Consider the following 25,580-nt stretch of genomic DNA (forward strand, 5'->3'; position numbering starts at 1 on the left):
AACCATCCCAAAGTCATCGACCAATGAGACCACTCCTTGGTGGGTTTCTTAGTGGGATATGTCCGAACTTCCGTTTATATGCTTAAGAGAATCTTTTTCTAAAAGCATAAAGCTCCCAAAGAAAAGAAAAACATAGGCAAAACTCTTTGGGTTGGTCAATAGACAGTGCCATGCAATTATGCATCTATCACCTACCACTCCCAGCACACCCAACTGAGATTATTTTATAAAAAAGACGGTTACTGAGCTGCCTGGAAAGGGAAATAGGAACACCACCATTGTCTAATTTATTTATCTGCAAGTTGGAACTATGGTAAAGCCATAAAATATTCAGGCTTTCACCTTTCATACAGAAACCTCAAACGATTCCATGGGGAACCAATGACAAAGAAATGGACAATTGGCGTAAAACAAAGGGAAAAACAAAAACTAGAAGGTGTTTGCATCTGTTTATGCATACCGAGTTCCAATTGAAGCATATAGAACAGTAGTGCTAATGGAGGAGTACCAAGGTGCTGCATTATAAAAAATAATGACAACTAACTAAAGCCTTCTTGTCACTAGATTCCTCAAAAGAAAGGTACTTCATGGCTCAGGTTGCATGTTTTCACATTCTTCTCGGATTGATTGGAAAAGGACCGAGGATAGATATCGTTCACCAAAGCTAGGGAATACAACCTGAAAACGTCGTGTTGGGAGTAAGTCGATGGCAGAGAATTAAGCAACTAAAATTGGGAAGAAAAAAAGTAGCAAGGAGATGATGCATAGAACTGAGTTTGCTGTAAATCAAATTACAAGGTATATTTTTGTATAAAGGAGAGTGATGTGCCATTCATTTGGGTGCCATGTCATCAAGGATGACGAGAATAATGGAGACGTCGAGAAACTAAATTGTGAAAAACGATCATTTTCAAACCATAGGCGTTGGATTTGAAACGGTTCTAACTAGAGGGCAGTATCTTATATTTTTCCCCAAATGAGGCTTTCTTATCCTATGTCGACAGAGTTAATATTAGCAAGACAATTGCTGAGATACTTGCGCGGTTTATCCCAAGGTCATATTTCTAAAGCCTTCTTCCCGTAATCAATAGGTGCTACTTCTCACCCATTGGTTGGAAAGAACGAAACATTCTTCATAAGGGTGGGAAACCCTCTCCCTAGCAGACGTATTTTAAAAACCTTGAGGGGAACCCCGAAAGGGAAAACTCAAAGAGGACAATATCTGATAGCAATGTGCTAACAAGAACGTTGGGCCCCGAAGGGGTGTGGATTGGGGGGACCCACATCGTTTGGAGAAGGGAACGAGTGCCAGCGAAAACGCTAGGCCCTAAAGGGGGTGGATTGTGAGATCCCACATCGGTTGGGGAGAGGAACAAAATATTCTTTATAAGGGTATGAAAACCTCTCCTTGGTAGACGCGTTTTAAAAACCTTGAGGGGAAGTCCGAAAGAAAAAACCCAAAAAAGACAATATCTACTAGCAGTGGGCTTGGGACGTTACACTTCTGTAAACTTTTCCTAGCATTGCATACTACCAAACCCTTTTTGGCTCCAACAAGATGCTAAGAGAAGTTCACGAGGCATACTAAATAAAAAAGGAATTTTCCTACATCTTCCTTAATTTGACTGCAAAAGAGAAGAAAATGCGTGATATTTTCTCTCTTATCCAACCAATTTCAAAATTAAGCATCCGGCTTATTTTTCCTCCATAAAAATATTTCGTAACTGAGCATGAGAGGAGGGAAAGCCATTCAAGTTTATTTTAAGAAAATGAATAAATAAGGTGCGTACCGCAATAAGCTTTCCAGCATTCTCAGATCTTTTTCCCACTTTCAATGCAGCAGCTGCTGCTGCTCCAGACGAAATGCCCACCTGATATCAAGTCAATGAGGTACTGTCAGGAAATATATGTACACTTCAGAATATAGCACTTCTCTTTTGTTTTGATATATTGCTTAAGATTGAAATTTTATTTGATAGGAATTGAATTTCAGTGGTCAAAAAGAATAGCCAAATTAAAAACAAGGTATTAACCAGTAAGCCTTCCTGCAACGCCAATTGTTTCGCCGTCTCAATAGCTTCTTCACTGGATATCTGCGTCGATCACAAATAGTCAGAATTATAAGAGGAAAACCTAAGTAAGACTTAAGAGTACGTGATATGTTTTATCCCGCCAACAATATAAGGCATATCCCAGCCAACTAGTTTCCACTGCATAGTGTTTCCTTGAGGAACAATTTCAGTGGAAAAGCTGCAAGAGTGTACATGCATGTCTGTTTGTGGGGGTTGGGTGTCACATCACATTCTTTTGGGATTCACACCGTGACAATACGGCACTTATTCTCCCCCACGAATAAGCCAGCTAATTAAAATTTGGGTTGCCGGTGGCACAAACAACCGATGGTTTAGCCTATACTTCGTTCTTAAAAAATGGATTTAGAAAACAAGATAAGAAAAGGTTTTGAAAAACGTTTTGAAAGCAAATGTCATAAGTTAACCAGCAATAAAGGGCAACAATGAAATTGATAACTTATAACTCAAGGTGGGAAAATTTGACAACTAGTTGTATCCCCTGCCCAGGTTATATGCTATCAATGTCATTGTTGTCCCTTGTTGCTTGCTTATAACATTTGTTTTCTCAAATTGCTTTCAAAACGTTTTCCAACACTTTCTCTGACCCCGTTTTCTAAAACTATTCCTAAGAATGAGGCAAATGCTAAATTATACATTATTTCTACTACTAGCAATCCAAATTTTAATTGGTTGATGATAAGAATCACGGTGTTCCAAATGACCTATTATACGATCCAAGACCAAGAAGATTCAACAAACATTCCTTCTTCATCTACAAAATTGGATCGGTTTGGTTCAACCATCATTTCTAGAATTAGAAGCTGATACAATTGACGAAGGACAATTGAATATTTGCACGGTTGAAGTTGGAAAACTTTGAAATGTCAACAGGGTTTGAACCTTCACGGGTAAAGCCCAATAGATTTCAAATTTGTCTCCTTAGCCACTCAAACATAACGTGTTTGTTGGAAGACTATTATTTTTTTTGTTTTCATTTTGTAATGGCCAAATCGTCTTTTGTAAAGACTACAGGGGATCGGGATTGAATCCCGGCCACAAACGTCTTTTGTCGGAAGACTATAAATACCCACAATATGTTATATAAAAATCAGATTGGTGGATGAATGAAATTGAGATCTCGAATTGAGACGTTTTCCTAGAAACCCGAGCATCAATTTTGCCATTTCTAAGTTTCAAACAATTCTTGTGGTAGAATTGCATCCGAGCCATTCAATCAAGCCTTGATCAAGTTTGATTGTGGAGTGACTCCATTTAGAACAAGGTTCCAAATCTTGCTTCTAGATCTTCGATCGTAAGAAGTAATCTAATTCTAGTCTTATCTCTTGGTTGATCCAAATTTCGTATAAAGAGGTGTTAATTACTTTAATTCAAGGTATGCTATTGTTGGGCAGAGGATTAGGGTTGCCTTACCAAGTTACATCTTTGTGGCCGACTCTAGAATTGATCTTATCTTTCATTTCTGCTATGGTTTATTTTTTCTTTAAATCTGTCCATTTATTTTCTTGTTGTCATTTCCGCCATTATTCATCAACTTTTCACTTTGTTCTCATTTTCTTATTAAAGATCACATTTAGATCTTGGAAAAAAAAAATCTTATCATATTTGTTTTTACAATTGTGATTATAAACGATACTTATCATTTATTTTAGATCATATTTCATGTTTATTTGAAGATCTAAATCTTATACCAAATTGATAAGGCAACCCTCATCCTCAGCCCAACGATCCAAGCTTTTGTTGAAGCAAAAACCCTTGAATCAAAGTAATTAAAACCTCCTTATACGAAATTTGGATCAACCAAGAGATAAGGCTAGAATTAGATTACCTCTTACGATCGAAGATCTAGAAGCAAGATTTGGAACCTTGTTCTAAATTGAGTTACTCCACAATCGAACTTGATCAAGACTTGATTGAATGGCTTGGATGCAATTCTACCACAAGAATTGCTTGAAACTTAGAAATGACAAAATTAATACTCGGGTTTCTAAGGAAAACGTCTCAATTCGAGATCTCAATTTCATTCATCCACCAATCTGATTTTTACCTAACATATTGTGGGTAATAGTCTCCCGACAAAAGACGTTTGTGGCCGGGATTCAATCCCGATCCCCTTTAATCTCCACAAAAGACGAAGTCAATTTTACCATTTGACCATTACAAAATAAAAACGAAAAAAATAATAAAGTCTTCCAACAAACGTTGATATGTTTGAGTGGCTAAGGAGACAAACTTGAAATCTATTGGGCTTCACCCGTGCAAGGTTCAAACCCTATTGTTGACATTTTAAAGTTTTTCAACTTCAACTGTGTGCAAATATTCAATTGTCCTTCGTCAATCGTATCAGCTTCTAATTCTAGAAATGATGGTTGAATCGAGCTGATCCAATTTTATGAATGAAGAATGAATGTTTGTTGAATCTTCTTGGCCTTGGATCGTGTAATAGGTCCAGTTAAAACATTTGAAACACTGTGATTCTTATCAGTTGACTTACTCGAAGATGAGAATAAGTACCGCACAATCGCTTCATAAGTCTGAAATGGTACGATTGTGGCAGTTAAAGAATCAAAGGGTTAATTGAAACTCCTAAAGTGTTTCAAGAGTGCCGATTTAGACAGGGTAGTTGTGTTATCAGTATCAGAGACAATATTGTGGGTTGAGGCCAGACTCCTTCAAACTCAATAGTGTCGTCGGTTGACACGTCATTTAAGGGATTTTTATCCCTCAAAATGCAAAAACAAAACTCATTCGCCAAGAGCTTGGAGATTTGTATGTGGGCAAGAGAATCAAGGGTGTGCCAGATAGGTTGCTTTCCAAAGAGTCATTACCACCATAGGGATAATGGCAATAATTGCAAGCAGAGAAGTCGAGAGTTACTCTGACATGCATAGGTCAAGTGCCAAGTGGGTATTGATGAAGTTCTAAAAGTAGACCATCATGGCTAAAAGAGAGCATAAAGAGAGGGAAGTAACTCAACAGAATTGGTTATTTGCCCTATGAAACTGCTCTGAGAGAAGTGAGCACGTGTATCCATTAAGTCATTTCCCCGTGCATAAGTGGGTGACTTCACAAGAAGTTTTCGAGACCAGGGTTTGCTCATGAAGGAGCACTCGACTAGATATAAAGGACAAGAAAAGAGAAGCGGAAGCAAGACAAGAGTGAAGCATCATTGCAGCGTTTATCACAAGAGGTGGCCAAGTTGAGAGCTGGCAGTAGGAAAGTGCCAACAATTGAGAGGGTTTTGTCAGAGAGCTTTCAGACTTCGCTACCGCATGAGTTGGTGCCATAAAGAGGTAATTTCGTGGTAGGTTTGTGAGCCTCACTCAAGGGGTGGACCAATATGTGTCATTCAAAGAATGTGTATTGGCCAAGGGAACTGTCAAAGTTTTGTCGGGGCAAGTGTCCACAAGCTGACCAAAATGGGATAGAAAGTAAGTTCAAGTAAAGACCAAGAGACGTCAGAACCTTTATCGAGCCTACACACCGAGCCTCGTTGGTCAAGTCCTAAGAACTGGACGGAAGTAGGTTCGTTGGTGGAATAGCTAGCAGATAGTGTGTGGTTGTTTACCTTGCCTATATTGTGAGTGTCAGGCCAATTCTTAAAAATTGGGCGCAAGTAGGTCCGAAGGTGAGATAACTCCTAGGTATTATGTAGTTGTCTTATTCATTCAGAAGCACGATTAATTTCAGCGAGCCAGTGAGGAGTCAACCTAAGTTTGGATCGTCATTGGGACGATGCCGAGATGAAGTGGGGAGAGTGTCACAGTCTGTGCCCTCAAGAAAGTCATCAGTGATGATGACAAGTTTAAGTAGGGGAGAATGTCACAAACATACTATGAATAAAGTAGATTGTGACTATCACTAATCCAAACGGATAAAAGGTGACACACGAGTAGCGCTCATCAGGCCACATGAAGTGTCATGACGCAATTGAGTATGATGGTGCATGATCTAAACCACCAAGAAGAGTGGGAAAAATTGTCAAGCTAAGGTGTGCACCAGAATAAACATGACAATGTAGTTACGTGTTATGGATAAGCTTTAGGTTGGCTAAGGTGTAAGCCAGACAGACGTTCCACGTTGGTGTATAACTCCTCACAAGGTATCAGATCAAATATGTCTTAGATACTATAAGAGAAGGCATGGTGTTGGCTCACCACCTCTCTTGTCTAAGTGCTTAAATCACTAGGTAAGCTCTGGTTGAGCGTATTAAGACTATTTTGACCCAATGAAGGGTCTATACACATCTTGGTGAAGTTTCGAATCAATGTAGAAGAGTGTGAGCCGTGTTGTTGTGAACCTAGATGATGAAAAGAGATGCAAAGTTGCATTTGAAGGACCTTAGCCTAGAGGAGAGACAAGTCAGCTAGAGTCACAAGGGAAGTACACGTACAAGTGATGTGTATGGCAAAATGAAGTTTAGTTTCGCATAAGTTAACTTTGGTAAAGGAAGAAAAAAAACCTCACCTAACGTCCGACAAAGCCACTAAGAAAGAAAAACATATAATGGAGCTCGCGACTATGGCGGGGCTATATGCTCTCTTGGGACCCCTACTCTAATCAAATGACTAAGATGGAGTTTTCCTTAAGGTAGGTCATGATCTGAGTGCAAGTCATGACACTGCATGGTTTGAAAAGTAGGACCGTGAAACTAGGGAGCATCAATTCTCCACTTAGATTAACCTTATGCAAGGTCGTGCATGGCTGACAATGTAAAACTAAATATTGCTTCATGGAACATTTCAATTGTCAAATAGAGATTTGAATGAAGAGAAAAATGCTTGATCGAAGAAAAATGAGCAGGAGACGGACCTCTATGATTTCATCAACTACACCTTCGTCCAAATTCTTTGGTACAAAACCAGCTCCAATGCCCTGAATTTTATGAGGACCTGCGTTTCCATATTAAAGTAATGGACACCTCTGTTTAGGGCTATAAAAAAGTAAAAAACTCATAACTAATAATCAGTAAAATTTATATGGTTGACTTACCAGGCTTTCCTCCAGAAAGTATGTTACTTTCTGTAGGTTCAATACCAATAACCTGTTGAATGAACCAAAGAAGAGCTGTTAAACTTCAATAACTAGGAACAAGTAAAAGAACATTAAAATGAGAAGATGAGCCTATGAGAGAAGAACATAAAAAGGTTATATAGGCTAATTTTCCTTCAAGACCATTTGGGAAGGTCTATCTGACAGCTTACTGTTCAACAAAAAAATTTAATGAAATAAATGTAATGCTACTTAGAAGTAGTTAAATGTCTAAAAAACAATGTTACCTTAATTTTTGGATTTTTCTGTTTCAAGAACCGGCCAACACCAGAAATTGTTCCACCTGTTCCAATTCCCGCAACAAAAATATCCACCTTGCCACTTGTGTCTTCCCATATCTCGGGTCCAGTTGTCTCAAAGTGTACCTGCAAACTCAAGTTCATGTTTCACTAAAAGCTGTCTTTTGCACAAGCAGCAAACCATATCATTCGTGACAACCAAATCCTAGCCTTATTATTAATTTTTTAAGAATGCCATGAAATCAGTCATGTTTGTTGAAAAGCTATTGCACTGTTCTCTATTTTACTCATATTTTCTCTGGTAATGTAATGTCTGGCCTTCAAACCACATCATTCATGTCTCTAATTATATTACTGCATCAAAATGTATATTCCAAAGGTTGAAACAGTTGACGATAACTTGGATGGATCATTTATTAGCTGGGTAATTCTAATGCAAAATAATTGTTCTTTCTGGAAATATTTCATTTGCCACTTCAATTGGACTGCATAAATTTCCGTGTGCAAATATGATTTGGCAACTCAGAAGATCAATTTCAAAATCTGATTAGCATATGTAGAAATAAAAGAAGAATAGAAAGTGCAAAAATTATGTTTTGTAATGCTATGCATTCATGCGTTCAAAAAAACTATTATAATAATTTTACTCATCTAAAATTTATATTTTTCCTCCAATATTTATTTTTGTGTCCATTTTTAACAACTAAATAAATAAATATTCAAACGCTTCAGCTCTAGGGTTCAACAATTATTTGAAAAATTACACCTTTCACATTTATTATGCTAAACAAATAATTTACATGTATGTGATTGTGTCAAAAAGTGTTCAACATGTACCTATTATGCTAGCTATGTGTACAATAATTGTTGGGGAATCAAACTGTCCAATGTGTGTGCATAGGCAAGTTAACCAAACTTGAGTGTCCATGCTTCATAGTAAGCATAGAAGAACGAAATTATGGCCCCATAACTAGTTTACTACTAATATCTTTGTTTGGTCCACAGTGAGTCAACGGAGTGCAAACCAAATAATTAGAAAACTTGATAAAATTTCACTTTGTCTTCAGTTTAAATAATCAGGTAGAACAACGTCTTTCACGTGAGACTTTTGACTTCATACCTTAGGGTTAGCGGAATTGTCAAATTGTTGAAGCATGTAAGAATTAGGTGTCTTTTTTAAAATTTCTTCAGCTTTCTGAACTGCTCCCTTCATGCCTTTAGCTGCATCAGTTAATACAAGTTCGGCTCCAAATGCTTTTAAAAGAACTCTCCTCTCCATACTCATTGATGATGGCATTGTCAATATTAGTTTGTATCCCTTTGAAGCAGCAATAAACGCAAGACCAATTCCTGTGTTTCCACTGGTAGGCTCAACCAAAATACTCTGTAAATAAGCAACAGAATTATGTTATAAAATATTCTGACCAGACAAAATATTTCTGTACTTACATCAACCAGAAATTGGAAATATTTAGGTAAATGTTTCAATTTCTGAAACATGTTAGCGCAAGATTACTATCACGGAAGGTAACAACTAGGAGATCCCATCAGAAAATTTGGTATGCTCCTAAGTTCAATCCATGCTTTCTTGATAATACAAGTACATAAATGCTTCAAATCCGATAAAAAAAAAAAGGAAAAGGAGAAAGAAGAAGTTCAACATAATCATCCCGGGAGGTAGGCAATTATATAAAGAAGATACCATCACGCATCAGCATCTTTGATATCTTACTGTACAAGTTCTCTTTGTTACATGTATCTCAAATGAGCAAGGCAGTTGCTATTTATCAAATAACCATGAGAAGATAAATATTCTTAAGTTTACATGGCACCGCGAGGACATTCAAACAATTCAATCCCTATGCTAAGACGAGATGCTGGAGGATATTGTAGATATAGTTTCAGTTACTATAGTGGTGTAAAATGCGGTCTGAAAACAGGTCAAAAACTACAAATGCAAGTGAAGAAACGGCAACAAAATATATAATTTATTCAACAATTCATTTTTAAACAAACATGAAATGTATTGAAATGTAATTTTCTAGAAGCATGAAATTTACGTCTCTAATATGTTACCTTTCCTGGTGAAATAAGTCCTTTCTGCTCAGCATCAGATATCATACTATAACCTATCCTGAAGACAATTTGAGTACAAATGGTGAGAAGATGCACCAATTCTCTGATAAGTATAGATAGTACAACTCACATGATCATAAAACAACACTTCATGAGATAATCCATTCACATACAAATGAATACGCTAAACTTCTTAATTCATTATATAATTTTTGTTCGGTTCGAGTCAACCCGAGGTTTTTATCCTATGAACCCGAAACCGAACGAGTCAATTTGGGTTCAGGAAAAATAACCCAACCCAACCCGAAATACTAATCCAACCCCAACCCCTAAAATTCGGATTGGGTTGGACCGGGTTGTCAGGTTGGATGTATACCGTCTAGTAGTCATTCTCCTCAATAGTTGGCCAAAGGATATTGCCACTGGCATAACCAGGATAATTGTACAAATACAGTTTGCCATATAATAGTTGAACACTTGACCTCCTCCTGCTTTTTTTCTCACCTGTCCTTAACACTACAACATGGTTCCATTATTTCAAGCTTAGCAGCAATGTTTGCTACAGATCCCTTCACGATATTGTTCAGGTAAACCATGGGTGTCTTACCTATCAGCTGCATCACAATGAAAGAAATAATTCATACAAAGAGATGTAGGGTGAATTTCAATGTATTCAAATAATATGAGATAACCAATTGACCAGATTCCTTTTATTTACTATCTTAAATCCTGAACCACAGTTGTTCCTAAACATTCCAAACACGATTTACTAGGTTGCTGAAGTCCGACTGTTTCATGTTCCCAAAAAACCAGGGTGTAAAAAAAACACTGACCAAGTTGGTTTATCACGTAGCATATTTGCAACGTTTACTGTTCCGCTTAACAGCAATCCACGATGCTTGCTACAACCATTTTATATAATTTAACGAGTACATTTGATTTGAATTAGAAAAAAAAATGGTAAAAAATTATCGAAATGGTACCAAAATCAGCGTAGATGGTGGATGTTATCGTACCATTCTGAAACGATATCCACAATCATTATACCGTATTAATACGAATAAAAAGTTTTGGATTGCTAAAATTTAATACGTTGAGTTTTCAGTATGATGTCAGCCAAGCTAACTGCATAAGCATGAAATTTAATTTAACCAAAGCAATCAAGAAACTAGCATGTCAATGTCAAGGAAAAAGAGAGAGAGGGAGGTCCATTGACCATCATCTTCACCTGAGTTACATCTTTGGCGATGTTGAGGCCGTCAATCTCAGTTTCCGGCTTAGCAGATACCGCCTTGCAAACAACAGAGACAGAAGAGGAAGAGACTGTCCCAAACAAATTGCTCTTCTTCGATTTCAGAGACGGAATGCGTCCAAGAGTCTGGCATCTAGAATTCGGCGAAGAATTCAAAAAGAAGACCTCCGATTTTGCGCCGGAGTTGCAGAGAGGAGAAATCAAGGAATTGATCATAGAAGCGGAAGCCATTGGCCGGAAAGATCTCTCCTCCTTCAATATCCTAGTCTCTATCCACCAAGCAGAAATGTTCGCCTCAAGTTCACAGTGACGGACTTTTCGTCATTTCCTCGAGACTTTATTCCGTGCGTGTGGCTCGTTCCCATATTGGCCATGCCTCCCATTTCTATTTTTGTGAATTTTTTAATTTACATTTCTAGAGATTGGGAGAAAAATATATATATTTCCTTAAAACAAATTTTTATTTTGCAATCTAATTTTATTTTTTTAAAATGATAAACAAAAAACAAAGTGAGTTTCTTTCTACTTTTCGGAAGTTTCATATCTAACGTACAACAAGCAATCCAATTCATGCTAGATAAAGGGTGACGTGTATCGAACACGCAACCTTCTAATCTGGAGTCAAACGCGCTACCATTGCGCCAAGGTTCTCTAATCAATACATCACTCTCGTTTATAAGAATTAACTCGATATCATTGCACCACGGATCCCTAAGCCATGCAAAGAAGGACTTGAACCCAACATGAATCGAACACGCAACCTTCTTATCTGAAGTCAAGCGCGCTACCATTACGTCACAAATCTCTAACCAGCATGTCACTCTAGTTTATTAGAATTAGCTCGATATCATTGCACCACAGATCCCTAAGCCATCCTAGAAAAAGAGTGAAAAGAAGAACTTAAACCCGACGTGAATTGAACACGCAACCTTCTGGTCTAGAGTCAGATGCGCCACCATTACGAATCCCTTATCAATATGTCATTCTAGCTCCAGTGCTACGCGGCCCGTAAATTATGCCCAAGCCGAATATACAATTCCAAAGGTTAAAGATGTCATGCAAGAAAAAGAGTGAAATAAGAACAACTTAAACACAACCTTTTGATCTTGAGTGGCTACCATTGCCTCATCAAAATGTCACTCTAGTTTATAAGAATTAATTCGCTATCATTGCACCACGGATCCCTAAGCCATGCTAGAAAAAGAGTGAAAAAAGAACTTGAACCCAACGTGAATCGAATACACAACCTTCTAATCTAGAGTCAGACGTGCTACCATTGCACCACAAATCCCTTATTGATATGTCACTCTAGTTCCAATGCTATGTGGCCTTTAAATTATACCCAAGCCCAATATACAACACAACTTTCTGATCTAGAATGCGCTACCATTGCACCACCCAATATACAACACAACTTTCTGATCTAGAGTGTGCTACCATTGCACCACGATCCCTAATTAGTATGTCACTCTAGTTCCAGTGTTATGCGGTCGGTAAATTATGCCCATGCCCAATATACAATTGTCGAGGTTAAAGATGTCATGTTAGAAAAAGACCGTGAAACCATCTGATCTGGAGTCAGATAACGCCACGGATCCCTAAGCCATGATCGAAAAAGAGTTAAAGAAATGTGAATTGAACACGCAACCTTTTTGATCTAGAGTCAGACGCGCTACCATTGCACCACAGATCCCTTATCAATATGTCACTCTAGTTCCAATGCTATGTGGCCTTTAAATTATACCCAAGCCCAATATACAACACAACTTTCTGATCTAGAATGCGCTACCATTGCACCACCCAATATACAACACAACTTTCTGATCTNCTAAGCCATGATCGAAAAAGAGTTAAAGAAATGTGAATTGAACACGCAACCTTTTTGATCTAGAGTCAGACGCGCTACCATTGCACCACAGATCCCTTATCAATATGTCACTCTAGTTCCAATGCTACGTGGCCTGTAAATTATACCCAAGCCCAATATACAATGCAACTTTCTGATCTAGAGTACGCTACCATTGCACCACGGATCCCTCTTCACTTTCTGATCTAGAGTGTGCTACCATTGCATCACGGATCACTCTTCAGTATGTCACTCTAGTTCCAATGTTACGCAGCCTGTAAATAATGGCCATGCCCAATATACAATTGTGAGGTTAAAGATGTCATGTTAGAAAAAGACTATGCAACCTTCTGATCTAGAGTCAGATAGCGCCACAGATCCCGAAACAGTATGTCACTCTATACAATTGTCGAGGTTAAAGATGTCATGTTAGAAAAAGACCGTGCAACCTTCTGATCTAGAGTCATATAGCGTCACGGATCCCGAAATAGTATGTCACTCTAGTTTATAAGTGATATGGAGTTAGACGCGCTACCATTATGCCACGGATCCCTAAGCCATGATAAAAAAAAGAGTGAAAGAAGAACTTGAACCCACGTGAATCGAACATGCAACCTTATAATCTAGAGTCAGACGCGCTACCATTGCTTCACGGATTCTTTATCAGTATGTCACTCTAGTTCCAGTGCTACGCGGCCTGTAAATTATGTCCATGCCCAATATACAATTGTCGAGGTTAAAGATGTCATGTTAGAAAATACCGTGCAACCTTCTGATCTGGAGTCAGATAGCGTCATAGATCCCGAATCAGTATGTCACTCTAGTTTAAAGTGATCTAGAGTTAGACGCGCTACCGTTGCACCACGGATCCTTAAGCCATGATAGAAAAAGAGTGAAAGAAGAACTGGAACCCGACGTGAATCGAACACGCAACCTACTAATATAGAGTTAGACGCGCTACCATTGCACCACGGATCCTTTATCAGTATGTCACTCTAGTTCTAGTGCTACGCGGCCGGTAAATTATAACCATGCCCAATATACAATTGTCGAGGTTAAAGAAGTCATGTTAGAAAAATATTGTGCAACCTTCTTATCAGGAGTCAGATAGCGCCACGGATCCCTCACCAATAATAGAAAAAGAGTGAAAGAAGAACTTGAACCCGTGAATCGAACACACAAATTTCTAATCTAGAGTCAAACGTGCTACCATTGCGCCATGGATCCCTTATCGATATGCCACTCTAGTTCCAATGCTATGCGGCCTGTAAATTATACCCAAACCCAATATACAATGTATCTTTCTAATCTAAAGTGAGCTACCATTGCACCACAGATCCTTTTTCAGTATATCACTCCTAGTTCCAGTGCCACGCGGCCTGTAAATTATGCCCATTCCCAATATATAATTGTCGAGGTTAAAGATATCATGATAGAAAAAGAGTGAAAGAAGAACTTGAACGTTGCGCCATGGATCCCTAAGCCATGATAGAAAAAGAGTGAAAGAAGAACTGGAACCCGACGCGAATCAAACATGCAACCTTCTGATCTGGAGTCAGACGCACTACCATTACGCCACAGATCCCTTATCAATATGTCACTCTAGTTCTAGTGCTACGCGGACTGTAAATTATTCTCATGCCCAATATACAATTATCGAGGTTAAATATGCTATGTTAGAAAAATATCGTGCAACCTTCTGAAGTCAGATAGCGCCACGTATCCCTAAGCCATAATAGAAAAAGAGTGAAAGAAGAACTTGAAACGACATGAATCGAACACGCAACTTTCTAATCTAGAGTCAGGCATGCTACCATTGTGCACGAATCCCTTATCGATATGTCACTCTAGTTTCAATGCTACGCAGCCCGTAAATTATACCCAAGCCCAATATACAACGCAACTTTCTGATCCAGAGTGTGCTACCATTGCACCACGATCCCTTTTCAGTATGTCACTCTAGTTCCAGTACGCGGCCTGTAAATTATGCCCATGCCCAATATACAATTGTCGAAATTAAAGATGACATGGTAGAAAAAGACCATGCAACCTTCTGATCTAGAGTAAGAAAGCGCCTCGGATTCATAAGCTACGGATTGTAAATTATGCCAAGCCCAATATACAATTGTCGAAGTTAAAGATGACATGTTAGAAAAAGACCGTGCCTTCTGATCTGGAGTCAGATAGTGCCACGGATCCATAAGCCATGATAGAAAAAGAGTGAAAGAAGAACTTGAACCCGACGTGAATCGAACACGCAACCTACTCATCTGGAGTCAGACGCGCTACCATTGCGCCACGGATCCCTTATCAATATGTTGCTCTAGTTCTAGTGTGACGTGGCCTGTAAATTATAACCATGCCCAATATACAATTGTCGAGGTTAAAGAAGTCATGTTAGAAAAATATCGTGCAACCTTCTAATCTGGAGTCAGATAGCGCCACGGATCCCTAACCAATAATAGAAAAAGAGTGAAAGAAGAACTTGAACTCGATATGAATCAAACACGCAACTTTCTGATCTGAAATCAAACATGCTACCATTGCACCATGGATCCCTTATCGATATGTCACTCTAGTTCCAATGCTACGTGGCCTGTAAATTATACCCAAGCCCAATATACAACGTAGCTTTCTGATCTAAAGTGTGCTACCATTGCACCACGAATCCCTTTTCAGTATGTCACTTTAGTTCCAGTGCTACGCGGCCTGTAAATTATGTCCATGCCCAATATACAATTGTCGAGGTTAAAGATGTCATATTAGAAAAAGACCGTGCAACCTTCTAATTTAGAGTCAGATAGCGCCACGGATCCCAAATCAGTATGTCACTTTAGTTTATAAGTGATCTGGAGTTAGACGCGCTACCGTTGCGCCACGGATCCCTAAGCCATGATAGACAAAGAGTGAAAGAAGAACTTGAACCCGACGCGAATCGAAAATGTAACCTTCTGATCTGGAGACAGACGTGCTACCATTACGCCACAGATCCCTTATCAATAATCGAAAATGCAACCTTCTAATCTGGAGTCAGACGCGCTACCATTACGCCACAAATCCCTTATCAATATGTCACTCTAGTTCTAGTGCTACGCGGCCTATAAATTATTCTCATGCCCAATATACAATTGTCGAGGTTAAAGATGTCATGTTAGAAAAATAACGAAGTCAGATAGCGCCGTAAATCCCTAAGCCATAATAGAAGAAAAAGAGTGAAAGAAGAACTTGAACCCGACGTGAATCGAACACGCACCCTTCTGATCTGGAGTCAGACGCGCTACCATTGCACCACAGATCCTATTAGTATGTCACTCTAGTTCTTGTGCTACGCGACCTGTAAATCATAACCATGCCCAATATACAATTGTCGAGGTTAAAGAAGTCATGTTAGAAAAATACCGTGTAACCTTCTTATCAGGAGTCAGATAGCGCCACGGATCCCTAAGCCATAATAGAAAACGAGTGAAAGAAGAACTTGAACTCGACGTGAATCAAACACGTAACTTTCTAATCTAAAGTCAAAAGTGCTACCATTGTGCCACGAATCCCTTATCAATATGTCAATCTAGTTCCAATGCTACGCGGCCCAATATACAACGCAACTTTCTGATCTAGAGTGTGCTACCATTGCACCACGATCCTTTTTCAGTATCTCACTCTAGTTCTAGTACGCGGCCTGTAAATTATGCCCAAAAAGACCGTGCAACCTTCTGATCTGGAGTCAGATAGCGCCACGGATCCATAAGCCATGATAGGAAAAGAGTGAAAAGAAGAACTTGAACCCGACGTGAATCGAACACGCAACCTACTCATCTGGAGTCAGACGCGCTACCATTGCGCCACGGATCCCTTATCAATATGTTGCTCTAGTTCTAGTGTGACGCGGCCTGTAAATTATAATCATGCCCAATATACAATTGTCGAGGTTAAAGAAGTCATGTTAGAAAAATATCGTGCAACCTTCTAATCTGGAGTCAGATAGCGCCACGGATCCCTAACCAATAATAGAAAAAGAGTGAAAGAAGAACTTGAACTCGATGTGAATCAAACACGCAACTTTCTGATCTGAAATCAAACGTGCTACCATTGCGCCATGGATCCCTTATCGATATGTCACTCTAGTTCCAATGCTACGTGGCCTGTAAATTATACCCAAGCCCAATATACAACGGAACTTTCTGATCTAGAGTGTGCTACCATTGCGCCGTATGTCACTCTAGTTCCAGTGTTACGCGGCCCGTAAATTATGCCCATGCCCAATATACAATTGTCGAGGTTAAAGACGTCATGTTAGAAAAAGACCGTGCAACCTTCTGATATGGAGTCAGACGCGTTACCGTTGCGCCACGGATCCCTAATCAATATGTCACTCTAGTTTATAAGTGATCTGGAGTTATATACGCTACCGTTGTGCCACAAATCCCTAATCAGTATGTCACTCTAGTTATGACGAGGTTAAAGATGTCATGTTAGAAAAAGACCGTGCAACCTTCTGATCTGGAGTCAGACGCACTACCGTTGCGCCACGGATCCCTAATCAGTATGTCACTCTAATTATAAAGTGATCTAACTTGAACCCGACGTTAATCGAACATGCATATTAAAAACAATATTATATGGTTGTAAGATTATTTTTAAACTTTTTAAAAAAGTTAAGAGTGTTGATGAAACTTTTAAAAGTTTATAAGAATATTTTTTTAAAACACCATTTTTTGCATGGTTAGCTGCATATTAGCTCAAGGGGAATGATGGCGTGATTCATCCTTATATAGAATAAGAAATAGAATCGACATAAGTATAGGGTGAGAACGTGATTCATCCTTATATAGAATAAGAAATAGAATCGACATAAGTATAGGGTGAGAACGTAGATTGACTAGGCAGTGACATAGGATGGAACGTCTCCAGAAGTCTCAGCATGATGAAGCGTGAGAGATAATCGGAGGGTGAGATCCAAGAGCTCTAGACCACAATCGACTATAAAGGAGTCGAAATTGATGAAGCTAGAGATGTGAGTTCCTATCAAGACCGCCCTAGAGACCTAGTAAACCACCTTGGCATCTCGAGCTTAAAAGCATTTTAAAATAAAATATTAACCATTTTTATCCCAAGGGCAAATGCATTAAGAGCATTTGGTATAATTTGTTCTCATGATAATGATATTCTTCAACGACTGCTCTTTTCTTCTCTACAGCTCTGGATTGGAACACTTTTAAGGCAACGAAAACCAATAGAAAGTGAAGTTAGAATAGATGCCTGTAAATATTTAAGAATTACAAACCCTGAACAGTAATCTCGCAAATTCATGATACAGAAACAAAGTTTCAAATACAAGTTTTTTCTCATACTACCCAGAATTCTCAGCTTGAATCTTACCTAAAACAGTACAGATTTGATGATTTTGAACGTAGACTAAATCTCCCCGAGATATATCTGTTTATCACTACTGCAAGATCCAACAATAGGCTCACTCGGATGGAACACGCACTCGTTGACAGATCCGGTATGACCAGGAAGCTTATACAAGATTCGTCGAGAAGTAGTATCCCATACGTAAACCATTCGATCTGAACTACCTGCAGTGACCTTGCTACCGTCTGGAGACCAGCTACATTTCAGTAGGTTCTTTTCGAAGTTATGTTGGTGCCCTTCGAATATCTTGACACATCGGTTTTGAGGCGCATATGGACGCATGTCCCATATGCAGAGCTTGCAATCCATTCCATTGGTAAGGAGATAAGAACCATCAGGACTCAACTGCATACCAGTTATCATATCTTGATGACCTTGAAGTGTCATCATCACTTCACCTTTGCGCAAATCCCAGACCTTAACATCGTTGTCGATTCCGCCTGTGAAGATCTTATCTGATGCATCGGAGAAACTTACGGCTGTTATCTGATATTTATCTGGAAATGTTTGAATGGCACCCCTTTGACGCATGTCCCAAAGTTTCGCAGTTCCATCGTCCGATCCACTGACAATTAGTGGTGGTCCTCTTCTTGTTGGACAACATGAATTGACAAAGGAGGAGTGCTCGGCCATCTTCTTAATCTGTTTTCCAGTCTCGACATCCCATGCTCTCAGCGTTTTATCCGGGCTGGCACTAACTATCTGAGATCCATCAGTAGTCCAATGAAGATCTAGAACAGCATTCTTATGCCCCCTCAAAACCATATAGTTCTTGCAATCCCCATGTACGTTCCATAGAAAAATTTCCTTGTCATGCGACCCTGAAGCAATCACGCTTCCAGCTGGATTAAACTTTAATGTATATATAGCGCTCTGATGGCCCGCCAACAACATGATCGGTGATTCCAGACTTGATGTTCGCTGTTTCCCATTTGGCCCGGGCCCTTGAGGAGCATTATATGGAACAGTGGACCATTCCATTGGCCGAGGACCAACTGTAGCCAAAGCATTTTCTCCTCCTGAAGGGACTTGCATCTTGAGTTATGCTTAATATCTGACTCCGACTCTGAAATGAAAAAAAAAACTAAGTTCAAACGAACTAATAGAACGACAAACAGAGAGAGCACATAAGGCAATACCACAATATCGACTCTTGAATTATACACTATATCACTTGAAAACATATTCACTATTTTTGGTATGCAGAGATACATTCTAACACCAAATTACCATTAAAATTATAGGTTTCTTCTTAAAAAAACAAAGGTTTATTTGCATAGGAATAAACACTCCACATTAAACATCCTATTAGAATCACATAAACATTCAGCCATACAATCCTAGGGTAACAGCCCAAGCCCACCGCTAGCAAATATTGTCCACTTGGGGCTTTCCCTTATGACCTTCCCCTCAAGGTTTTAAAACACGTCTACTAAGGAGAGGTTTCCACAAACTGATGTGAGCTCTCACAATCCACCTCCCTTGAGACCCAGCGTCCTCACTAGCACACCGCCCGATGTCTAGCTCTGATACCATTTGTAACAGTACAAGCACACCATAACAGATATTGTCCACCTTGGGCTTTCCCATTTGGGCTTCCCCCTTAATGTTTTAAAACACGTCTACTAAGGAGAGGTTTTTATACCCTTAAAAGGAATGTTTCGTTCCCCTCTCTAACCGATGTGGGATCTCACACATAGTGTCCTTGGGCAGCAGCATTCTTCCCCATTCCCAAATCCCAACTAAAATGCTCTCCAAAAATTAAAAATAAACCAGAAAATGAACAGCAAACAACAAGAGTTATAACTCACTACATAAAAAAATAAAAGTAAACAAACTAAAAATAGTATCAAAAAACCATTAATGAAAGATGCAAATCCATTGGAAAATTAAGATATGCATACCGGAGGAAATGGTTGTCATCTACTACAGTAATGAATCATTGATTTAACTAAGAACTAAATAAATTAGACCTTAGGAAACGTTCTAACAGTAATCCAATCAACAAAGTTTTTGAGAAGCATAAGAAACAAAGACTACATTGCATAAAAAACAAGGAAAACGAACCACATAATCAAACTGGCTAAACCGCTTGCTAAGTCGTTGGCATAAAACAGCAAGTAGTATGAGGAGGAAGGGATAACGAGTCCGCAGTATCACCTTCCCAACATCTCATAGAACAACCACAACGGGATCGCGGTACTCAAAAAAATTTCACTTCGATTCCATAACAACTAGAAATAACAGTTATATCTCCCATTTTTCTTTGGTAACTCCAATCGATACTGATTTCCACTTGACATAAACCAATGTACGACAACTATTTCAACCATTACACTGTGACTAACCATAATTACACAGAAACACTATAAGCTGTGATCTGTAACTGTGCAAAACGGGATTCAAAAAAGTTGAATAACCTAAATAATAAATGAAAATACAAAAACTCTCCCCGGTGTGTTGAAATTCATACAATCTCAAAATTCCATACTCGATCCCCCGAGTTCATAATGGAAAAAGAAAGTAGAAGCGCGATTAGTGAGGCAAGAACAAATAGAATTGTTGTGGCTAACCTATTAGCTTCAGTTTCATGCATAGAATCAAACAATAGAGGCATTTCTCAAACTTAAAGAAGGTAATGAACTTGGTGGAAGCGCAAACCTGGTTCAGACCCGAGCGTAAACCCTAGACGGGAGTTGAAAAGCCGGCACTGAATCTGCGTCGCTGCTCGCAAGAAGCGGAAATGATTTCTCCGACACTGAAATGTGAAGTGTAGCCAATTCTATAATCGAAGCACTCACGGGCCTGGTAGTGGTAGCCCCTCCGGTCATAAGCTTCCGCGGGAGGCCCAACAATCATTTATTATATTTTCTTTATTTATTTTTTTTATAAATTAATTTATACAGGATTTTTTTCAAAAATATCCTTAAATTAAATATAAAAAAATAAAAATAAAAATAAACATTAACCCTTCAACTTTTAAAATAGCATTAATCCATTAATTTTCTTTTTTTAAAAAATAAATTCAACCAAACAAAAACCATCTCTTTACACTTCGACAAAAAAAAAAAATTAAAATTAAAATATTTTTTTTCTAAAATTTAAATTTTTTTTAAAATTTTACAAAAAAATTTAAAGTATTTGAAAACGAATTTGAAAAAAAAAAATATTAACGTCTTCTGACACAACGACGCAATTTCACAATCAATATCCAAATCAAGCACTAAATAATTTGTTCCTTCTTTTCCCAGTGCCGATGTAGAATCATGTACCATTCATCCAAACGAAAATTACGAAAATTACAAAAATTCTTGTATATAGTATTACATAGTATTATGGGTTCTCTCAATCATTGACTTCGGGCTAGAGAGCAAAGTTCAAATAAAATGTGAACCCGACTAATTGGTTTATAATAATTAAGACTGGGTTGGTCATAATAATTCATGAAGCAAATTCTCGGTCCCCAAATTCAATTAAATTTGACGGATTAGAGTTGAACCGTAAAGCTTAATAAGGTCACCAAACCAAAATTTCAGGTGAGTCTAAAAGCTTCTCGAACCTAACCCAAGTGTATTAGGGTTTTGATCAATCGCACCATCAACACGGGTCGAAATCTTCTACGACATGGATCGCTCCAACTTTAGAAAGCCAATAATAGAAACAACAATGCGTAAATGCAAATTCAGGAGAAAAAAGGAAGAGGAGGAGGATCAAATATGCTATTTCAAGACTGGAAATTTTATAAACGTTACAGAACAAAATACCCCTTAATTCTTCACTTTCTCAAAGAATCTTGAAAGTGGCACAGGACCATCCGCCTCTTCATCATCACTGGAAGACTGCTTGCTTCTCGACCTATGCTTCTTTTCCCTCTTCGATCTTTTCGATCTCGACTTTGATCTTCTAGATTCCCTTTCCTCTTCGTCGCTGCTGGATGAATCCGAGGATGAACTAGAAGAGCTAGACTCAGACGATTTCCTCTTGGAATGCTACAACAGTAAAAACTAAATTAGACTATTTTTTTAGATCAAGAGATTCACGGTTGCTGGAAGGAAGTGTCGGTATAAGATGGTTAACAAGATAGAATCGAGATAACGGATAACGAATGATAATAACTTTGCAGAATTTTTCATGTCGCTTGTGAGCATGTCATAGTGTTGATACAAAATATATGACTATAGTAACTTGAGAGGCATCATCAACATCAAGCTCACCAACATTTTCGAACTCGTATTGAAAAAAACATTATGAAAACAATATATAGCGGAATCATGATAGTAAGAGTTGAAAAATGTTGGCACCTTTCTCTTTTTTTTGCTCCGTTTCTTTAAGTCTCTGTTCTTCCTATCTGTAATGCCGATGACTTTAGATCTCATTTATCTAACTAATATTAATATAAGAACTCATCAAGTATATACCTTTTTCATGACCAGACTTGCTACCGGAGCGATTTCTCCCATGAGCAAGTTTGCGTGCCCGCTCAGCATCCAACTGCGCTCTATATTCTTTCATCATTCTATCTGTATCTGCTTCCATCTCTCCCTTTTTCAACTCGTCTTCCTGTTGCACCAAACCGAATAGAACATGGAGATGTCAGGTAAATTTGATAAGAATCATGGCAACAAACAATTCCCATGATGCTAAAATGTGGCAGGTATGCAAAATATCGGACAATGATAGGTTATATGTGGAGAAGAATTGTGAGATCCCACGACAGTTGGAGAAGATAACGAAGTATTCTTTATAAGGGTGTGGAAAACTCTCCCTAGCAGACGCGTTTTAAAACCTTGAGGGAAAACTTGAAAGGAAAAGGTCAAAGAGGACAATATTTGCTAGCAGTGGGCTTGGTTCGTCATAAATGGTATCAGAACCAGACACCAAGCAATGTGCCAACTAGGAGGCTGAGCCCCAAAAGGGATGGACACAAGGCGGTGTGCCAGCAAGAATGCTAGGCCTCCAAGGGGAGTCCCACATCGATTGGAGAAGGAAACGAGTACTAGTGAGGATGCTGGACCCCGAATGGGGTGGCTTGTGAGATCCCACATTGGTTGAGGAGGAGAACGAAGCATTCTTTATAAGGGTGTGGAAACCTCTCCCTAGCCGACGCATTTTAAAAACCTTTAGGGGAAGCCTGAAAGGGAAAGGCCCAACGAGGACAATATTTTCTAGCGGTAGGCTTGAGCGGTTACAAGAAAAACTGTCGTTCTCAATGCAACCATGAGATTCTTTATGTATCACAGTAAAAAAAAGAAAACTATGATGCTGGATAACTATATTACTGATAAGAAAAAGAAGATGATTACAAATTAACACCACAATGTCATCAATGACAGCGTGTTCCATACTAGTATGTTACCAATTGGGCAAAGCATTTGCAACGGTGAATGAAGTTAAGACAACCAAATCTAAGCACAAATATATGAAGAAATAATTGGAAAATTTAACCCACGAAAACTTACCTTTTGCTTCTTTTTATATTCCTCCCATGTAATCGTGTGAGAAGTATTAAGGCTGGCCAAACGAGCAGCATGCCACTCTGGTGAATGAAATGAACCATCCACCTGAGACAGTCCTCGTCAATAACAATAAAGGAGAAGATAATAACCCCAAATATGCCACTGAATAATTTAGCATCAGAATCTCAACGTATATACAAATATATATATATATATATATAAAGAAAAAATCTTACTTCATTAACAACAGGCCTGTCATCTAACAATTATCCAGGGCTAACTTGGATTTCGTTCTCCAACAGATCATATAGTCATCAAAATGAAGATCCAAGCAATGACAGAGTCAGACTACTTTATAGATGGTTCGTACAGGGAAAATAACTATTCGTGCCAATATATCATTCATATCAAAGCACCATTAAGTATCATTTACCCAGAAGAAGCCTTTTTCTAAATATAAGAGAAGTAGCAACTACATTCTATCGGTACCATATGCGACAAAATTTATAGATGCTCAAATAAAATCAAAGCCAGATAAAAATATGAAATAAAAATGAATGTAATAATACCAAATGATTGGAGAATAACAATCCTTCCAATTAAAATGTCAAACTTCAGTCATCAATATCTAACAACGACTAGAACAGGGAAACCATAGAATGCAACCATCTCCAAATGTTCTAGGCAAAAAAAGGATGCTATTGCCATATATGTTTCTTTTTAAACTGCTAAACATTGTATAAATTCAAACAGTTAAGTCAAGTCAATTTGAACCATGGACAACTTATCGTGAATCTACAGCTAAACCGACATTTTCTTACATCCAACGACCCATCGTGTCTACTAAATGACGTAATAACATTTGCGGATTATAAACTTCCGATTGAGTTAGTATAGAAATCGAACATCACAAGAGATAAGTATTTCAATTATGAACGTCTCAGGGAAACTAACTCCCCAGGGGTAGTAGAGTGGAAGGGTACAAACCATTCCATCTTCAACCTCTACTGGCCCAGCTGCGCTTGTGGATCCCAGCCTGGCTTTCTGCATCGCTTTGTACGCTTGATTCTTACCCATTTTGAAATACAGCCAGGCAAGAAATCTGAGGAAAATGAGAGTATAAATCCCAGCAACATACAGATACTAAACGAAAATCGGATATAAACAACCAAAAACATACAAACACAACGGATTTAGATATGAAAAACAAGTAAACGAAAAGGAATGACCGAGTCAGCTCAGCTCTTCACTGTTACATGTGAGCGTTGCCTAAGAGAAAATTACGAGAACTAGGCAAATTCGTTGGCTCTTTCCTATGGGGTAGTTGTTCTTCAATAGCTTTGTAACATATACTTGAATGATTTACCCAGAAATAATATCCAATTGGTCATAAATCTATACAAAAACGATAAAAAAAAAATGAAGATGACTTCTTATAGTGAGCAGACCAAGAACAAGGAAGACGACGAACTCCGGGACTTGATTGAATCGAGGAATACTTGGAGGAATTTTGTCTCAATTTCCCAGAAAACTGGAATCATAAACGAAGAACAGATGAAGTTCAAATGCAGGCAAGAAAATGGGGGTTTAGCTAAAAATTGTTGAGAATTGATAATAGAAGCAAAAAAAAGTGAAATTGGGAGAGGTAAAGAAGCTACCAAATCAAAATTGTGTAAAGAAAAGGACCCTGAGAGTAAACCCTAGAGGGTTCTTCAAAGGCAACCGGCAATCGGAGTCGCCAGACTCGAATCTGAATTGTCCCGACACCGAATTCTCTGAAGCAATTGTCAAAGAGTTCACGGGCCTGGACCAGGCTGCCTTGTCATATGGACATACGAGTGAGGCCCATCTTATATTTTTTCTTTTCTTTTTTCTTTTCTTTTTTCCGTTTAAATTAAAAATCTATTGTTTTATTTTTGTATTAAATATAAATTATTTACTTACTTAGTATGCATTGGCTTATTGTCGTGATTTTAAAAGTTATTTATTAAGGAAAAGTTTTCTTATAAAGAATGTTTTGTTCCCTTTCTAACCTATGTGATTTGTCTCTTGCGGAATGTGTCTATGCAATGTGTCTCTTGGGGAAAGGTAGGTTCACTTTAAAATGTTTCCTTTAAAATGTTTCCTTTCTGTTAGGGAAAGGTAGGTTTTCACACA

At 38.4% G+C, this 25,580-nt stretch overlaps 3 protein-coding genes and 3 non-coding genes across 12 annotated transcripts; all 6 read right to left on the bottom strand.

The window, feature by feature from the left end:
• Window positions 1-256: 256 nt before the first annotated feature.
• Window positions 257-11,039, bottom strand: LOC111466399 (cysteine synthase, chloroplastic/chromoplastic-like). 2 transcript variants are annotated; one of them, XM_023111035.1, is made up of 10 exons: window positions 10,686-11,039; window positions 9,962-10,071; window positions 9,458-9,515; window positions 8,502-8,765; window positions 7,370-7,507; window positions 7,083-7,134; window positions 6,903-6,982; window positions 2,034-2,093; window positions 1,791-1,871; window positions 257-678 (listed from the first exon to the last, which is right to left on the bottom strand). In XM_023111035.1, the coding sequence occupies exons 1-10, from the start codon at window positions 10,938-10,940 to the stop codon at window positions 586-588; spliced, it is 1,191 nt and encodes a 396-aa protein (XP_022966803.1). In that variant the 5' UTR covers window positions 10,941-11,039; the 3' UTR covers window positions 257-585. The 2 variants fall into 2 exon arrangements, with proteins under 2 accessions (XP_022966803.1, XP_022966804.1); XM_023111036.1 differs by having other exon boundaries at window positions 611-731.
• A 3,750-nt stretch (window positions 11,040-14,789) lies between these two features.
• On the bottom strand, window positions 14,790-14,861 carry TRNAW-CCA. The gene has a single exon. It is a non-coding gene; the product is annotated as a tRNA-Trp (tRNA).
• Window positions 14,862-15,781: 920 nt separating this feature from the next.
• On the bottom strand, window positions 15,782-15,853 carry TRNAW-CCA. The gene has a single exon. It is a non-coding gene; the product is annotated as a tRNA-Trp (tRNA).
• Window positions 15,854-16,332: 479 nt separating this feature from the next.
• TRNAW-CCA lies at window positions 16,333-16,404 on the bottom strand. The gene has a single exon. It is a non-coding gene; the product is annotated as a tRNA-Trp (tRNA).
• A 1,369-nt stretch (window positions 16,405-17,773) lies between these two features.
• LOC111466479 (U5 small nuclear ribonucleoprotein 40 kDa protein) lies at window positions 17,774-20,764 on the bottom strand. Its single transcript, XM_023111146.1, has 2 exons — window positions 20,629-20,764; window positions 17,774-19,033 (listed from the first exon to the last, which is right to left on the bottom strand). Exon 2 carries the CDS (start codon window positions 19,000-19,002, stop codon window positions 17,968-17,970), a length of 1,035 nt encoding a protein of 344 aa, XP_022966914.1. The 5' UTR covers window positions 19,003-19,033; window positions 20,629-20,764; the 3' UTR covers window positions 17,774-17,967.
• A 758-nt stretch (window positions 20,765-21,522) lies between these two features.
• LOC111466442 (protein FAM133-like) lies at window positions 21,523-25,234 on the bottom strand. 6 transcript variants are annotated; one of them, XM_023111097.1, is made up of 7 exons: window positions 25,082-25,215; window positions 24,895-24,954; window positions 24,411-24,525; window positions 23,427-23,528; window positions 22,386-22,527; window positions 22,269-22,315; window positions 21,523-21,956 (listed from the first exon to the last, which is right to left on the bottom strand). In XM_023111097.1, exons 3-7 carry the CDS (start codon window positions 24,498-24,500, stop codon window positions 21,735-21,737), a joined length of 603 nt encoding a protein of 200 aa, XP_022966865.1. In that variant the 5' UTR covers window positions 24,501-24,525; window positions 24,895-24,954; window positions 25,082-25,215; the 3' UTR covers window positions 21,523-21,734. The 6 variants fall into 6 exon arrangements, with proteins under 6 accessions (XP_022966865.1, XP_022966864.1, XP_022966863.1 ...); XM_023111096.1 differs by having other exon boundaries at window positions 24,872-24,954; XM_023111095.1 differs by lacking the exon at window positions 24,895-24,954 and having other exon boundaries at window positions 25,082-25,234.
• Window positions 25,235-25,580: the final 346 nt, after the last annotated feature.

Source organism: Cucurbita maxima, unplaced genomic scaffold, assembly GCF_002738345.1.
Source record: "Cucurbita maxima cultivar Rimu unplaced genomic scaffold, Cmax_1.0 Cma_Scf00031, whole genome shotgun sequence".
In the NCBI taxonomy this organism is placed as follows: domain Eukaryota; kingdom Viridiplantae; phylum Streptophyta; class Magnoliopsida; order Cucurbitales; family Cucurbitaceae; genus Cucurbita; species Cucurbita maxima.

Coding starts and splice junctions, on each gene's coding strand:
- LOC111466479 (XM_023111146.1), bottom strand. CDS start 19,002: ATGCAAGTCCCTTCAGGAGGAGAAAATGCTTTGGCTACAGTTGGTCCT.
- LOC111466399 (XM_023111035.1), bottom strand. CDS start 10,940: ATGGCTTCCGCTTCTATGATCAATTCCTTGATTTCTCCTCTCTGCAAC. Junction 10,072..10,685: donor TCGCCAAAGATGTAACTCAG/GTGAAGATGATG, acceptor ATTGTGATGCAG/CTGATAGGTAAGACACCCAT. Junction 8,766..9,457: donor GACTTATTTCACCAGGAAAG/GTAACATATTAG, acceptor GCTTATTTACAG/AGTATTTTGGTTGAGCCTAC.
- LOC111466442 (XM_023111095.1), bottom strand. CDS start 24,500: ATGGGTAAGAATCAAGCGTACAAAGCGATGCAGAAAGCCAGGCTGGGA. Junction 22,528..23,426: donor AATATAAAAAGAAGCAAAAG/GTAAGTTTTCGT, acceptor TTGGTGCAACAG/GAAGACGAGTTGAAAAAGGG. Junction 22,316..22,385: donor CAAGTCTGGTCATGAAAAAG/GTATATACTTGA, acceptor TCGGCATTACAG/ATAGGAAGAACAGAGACTTA.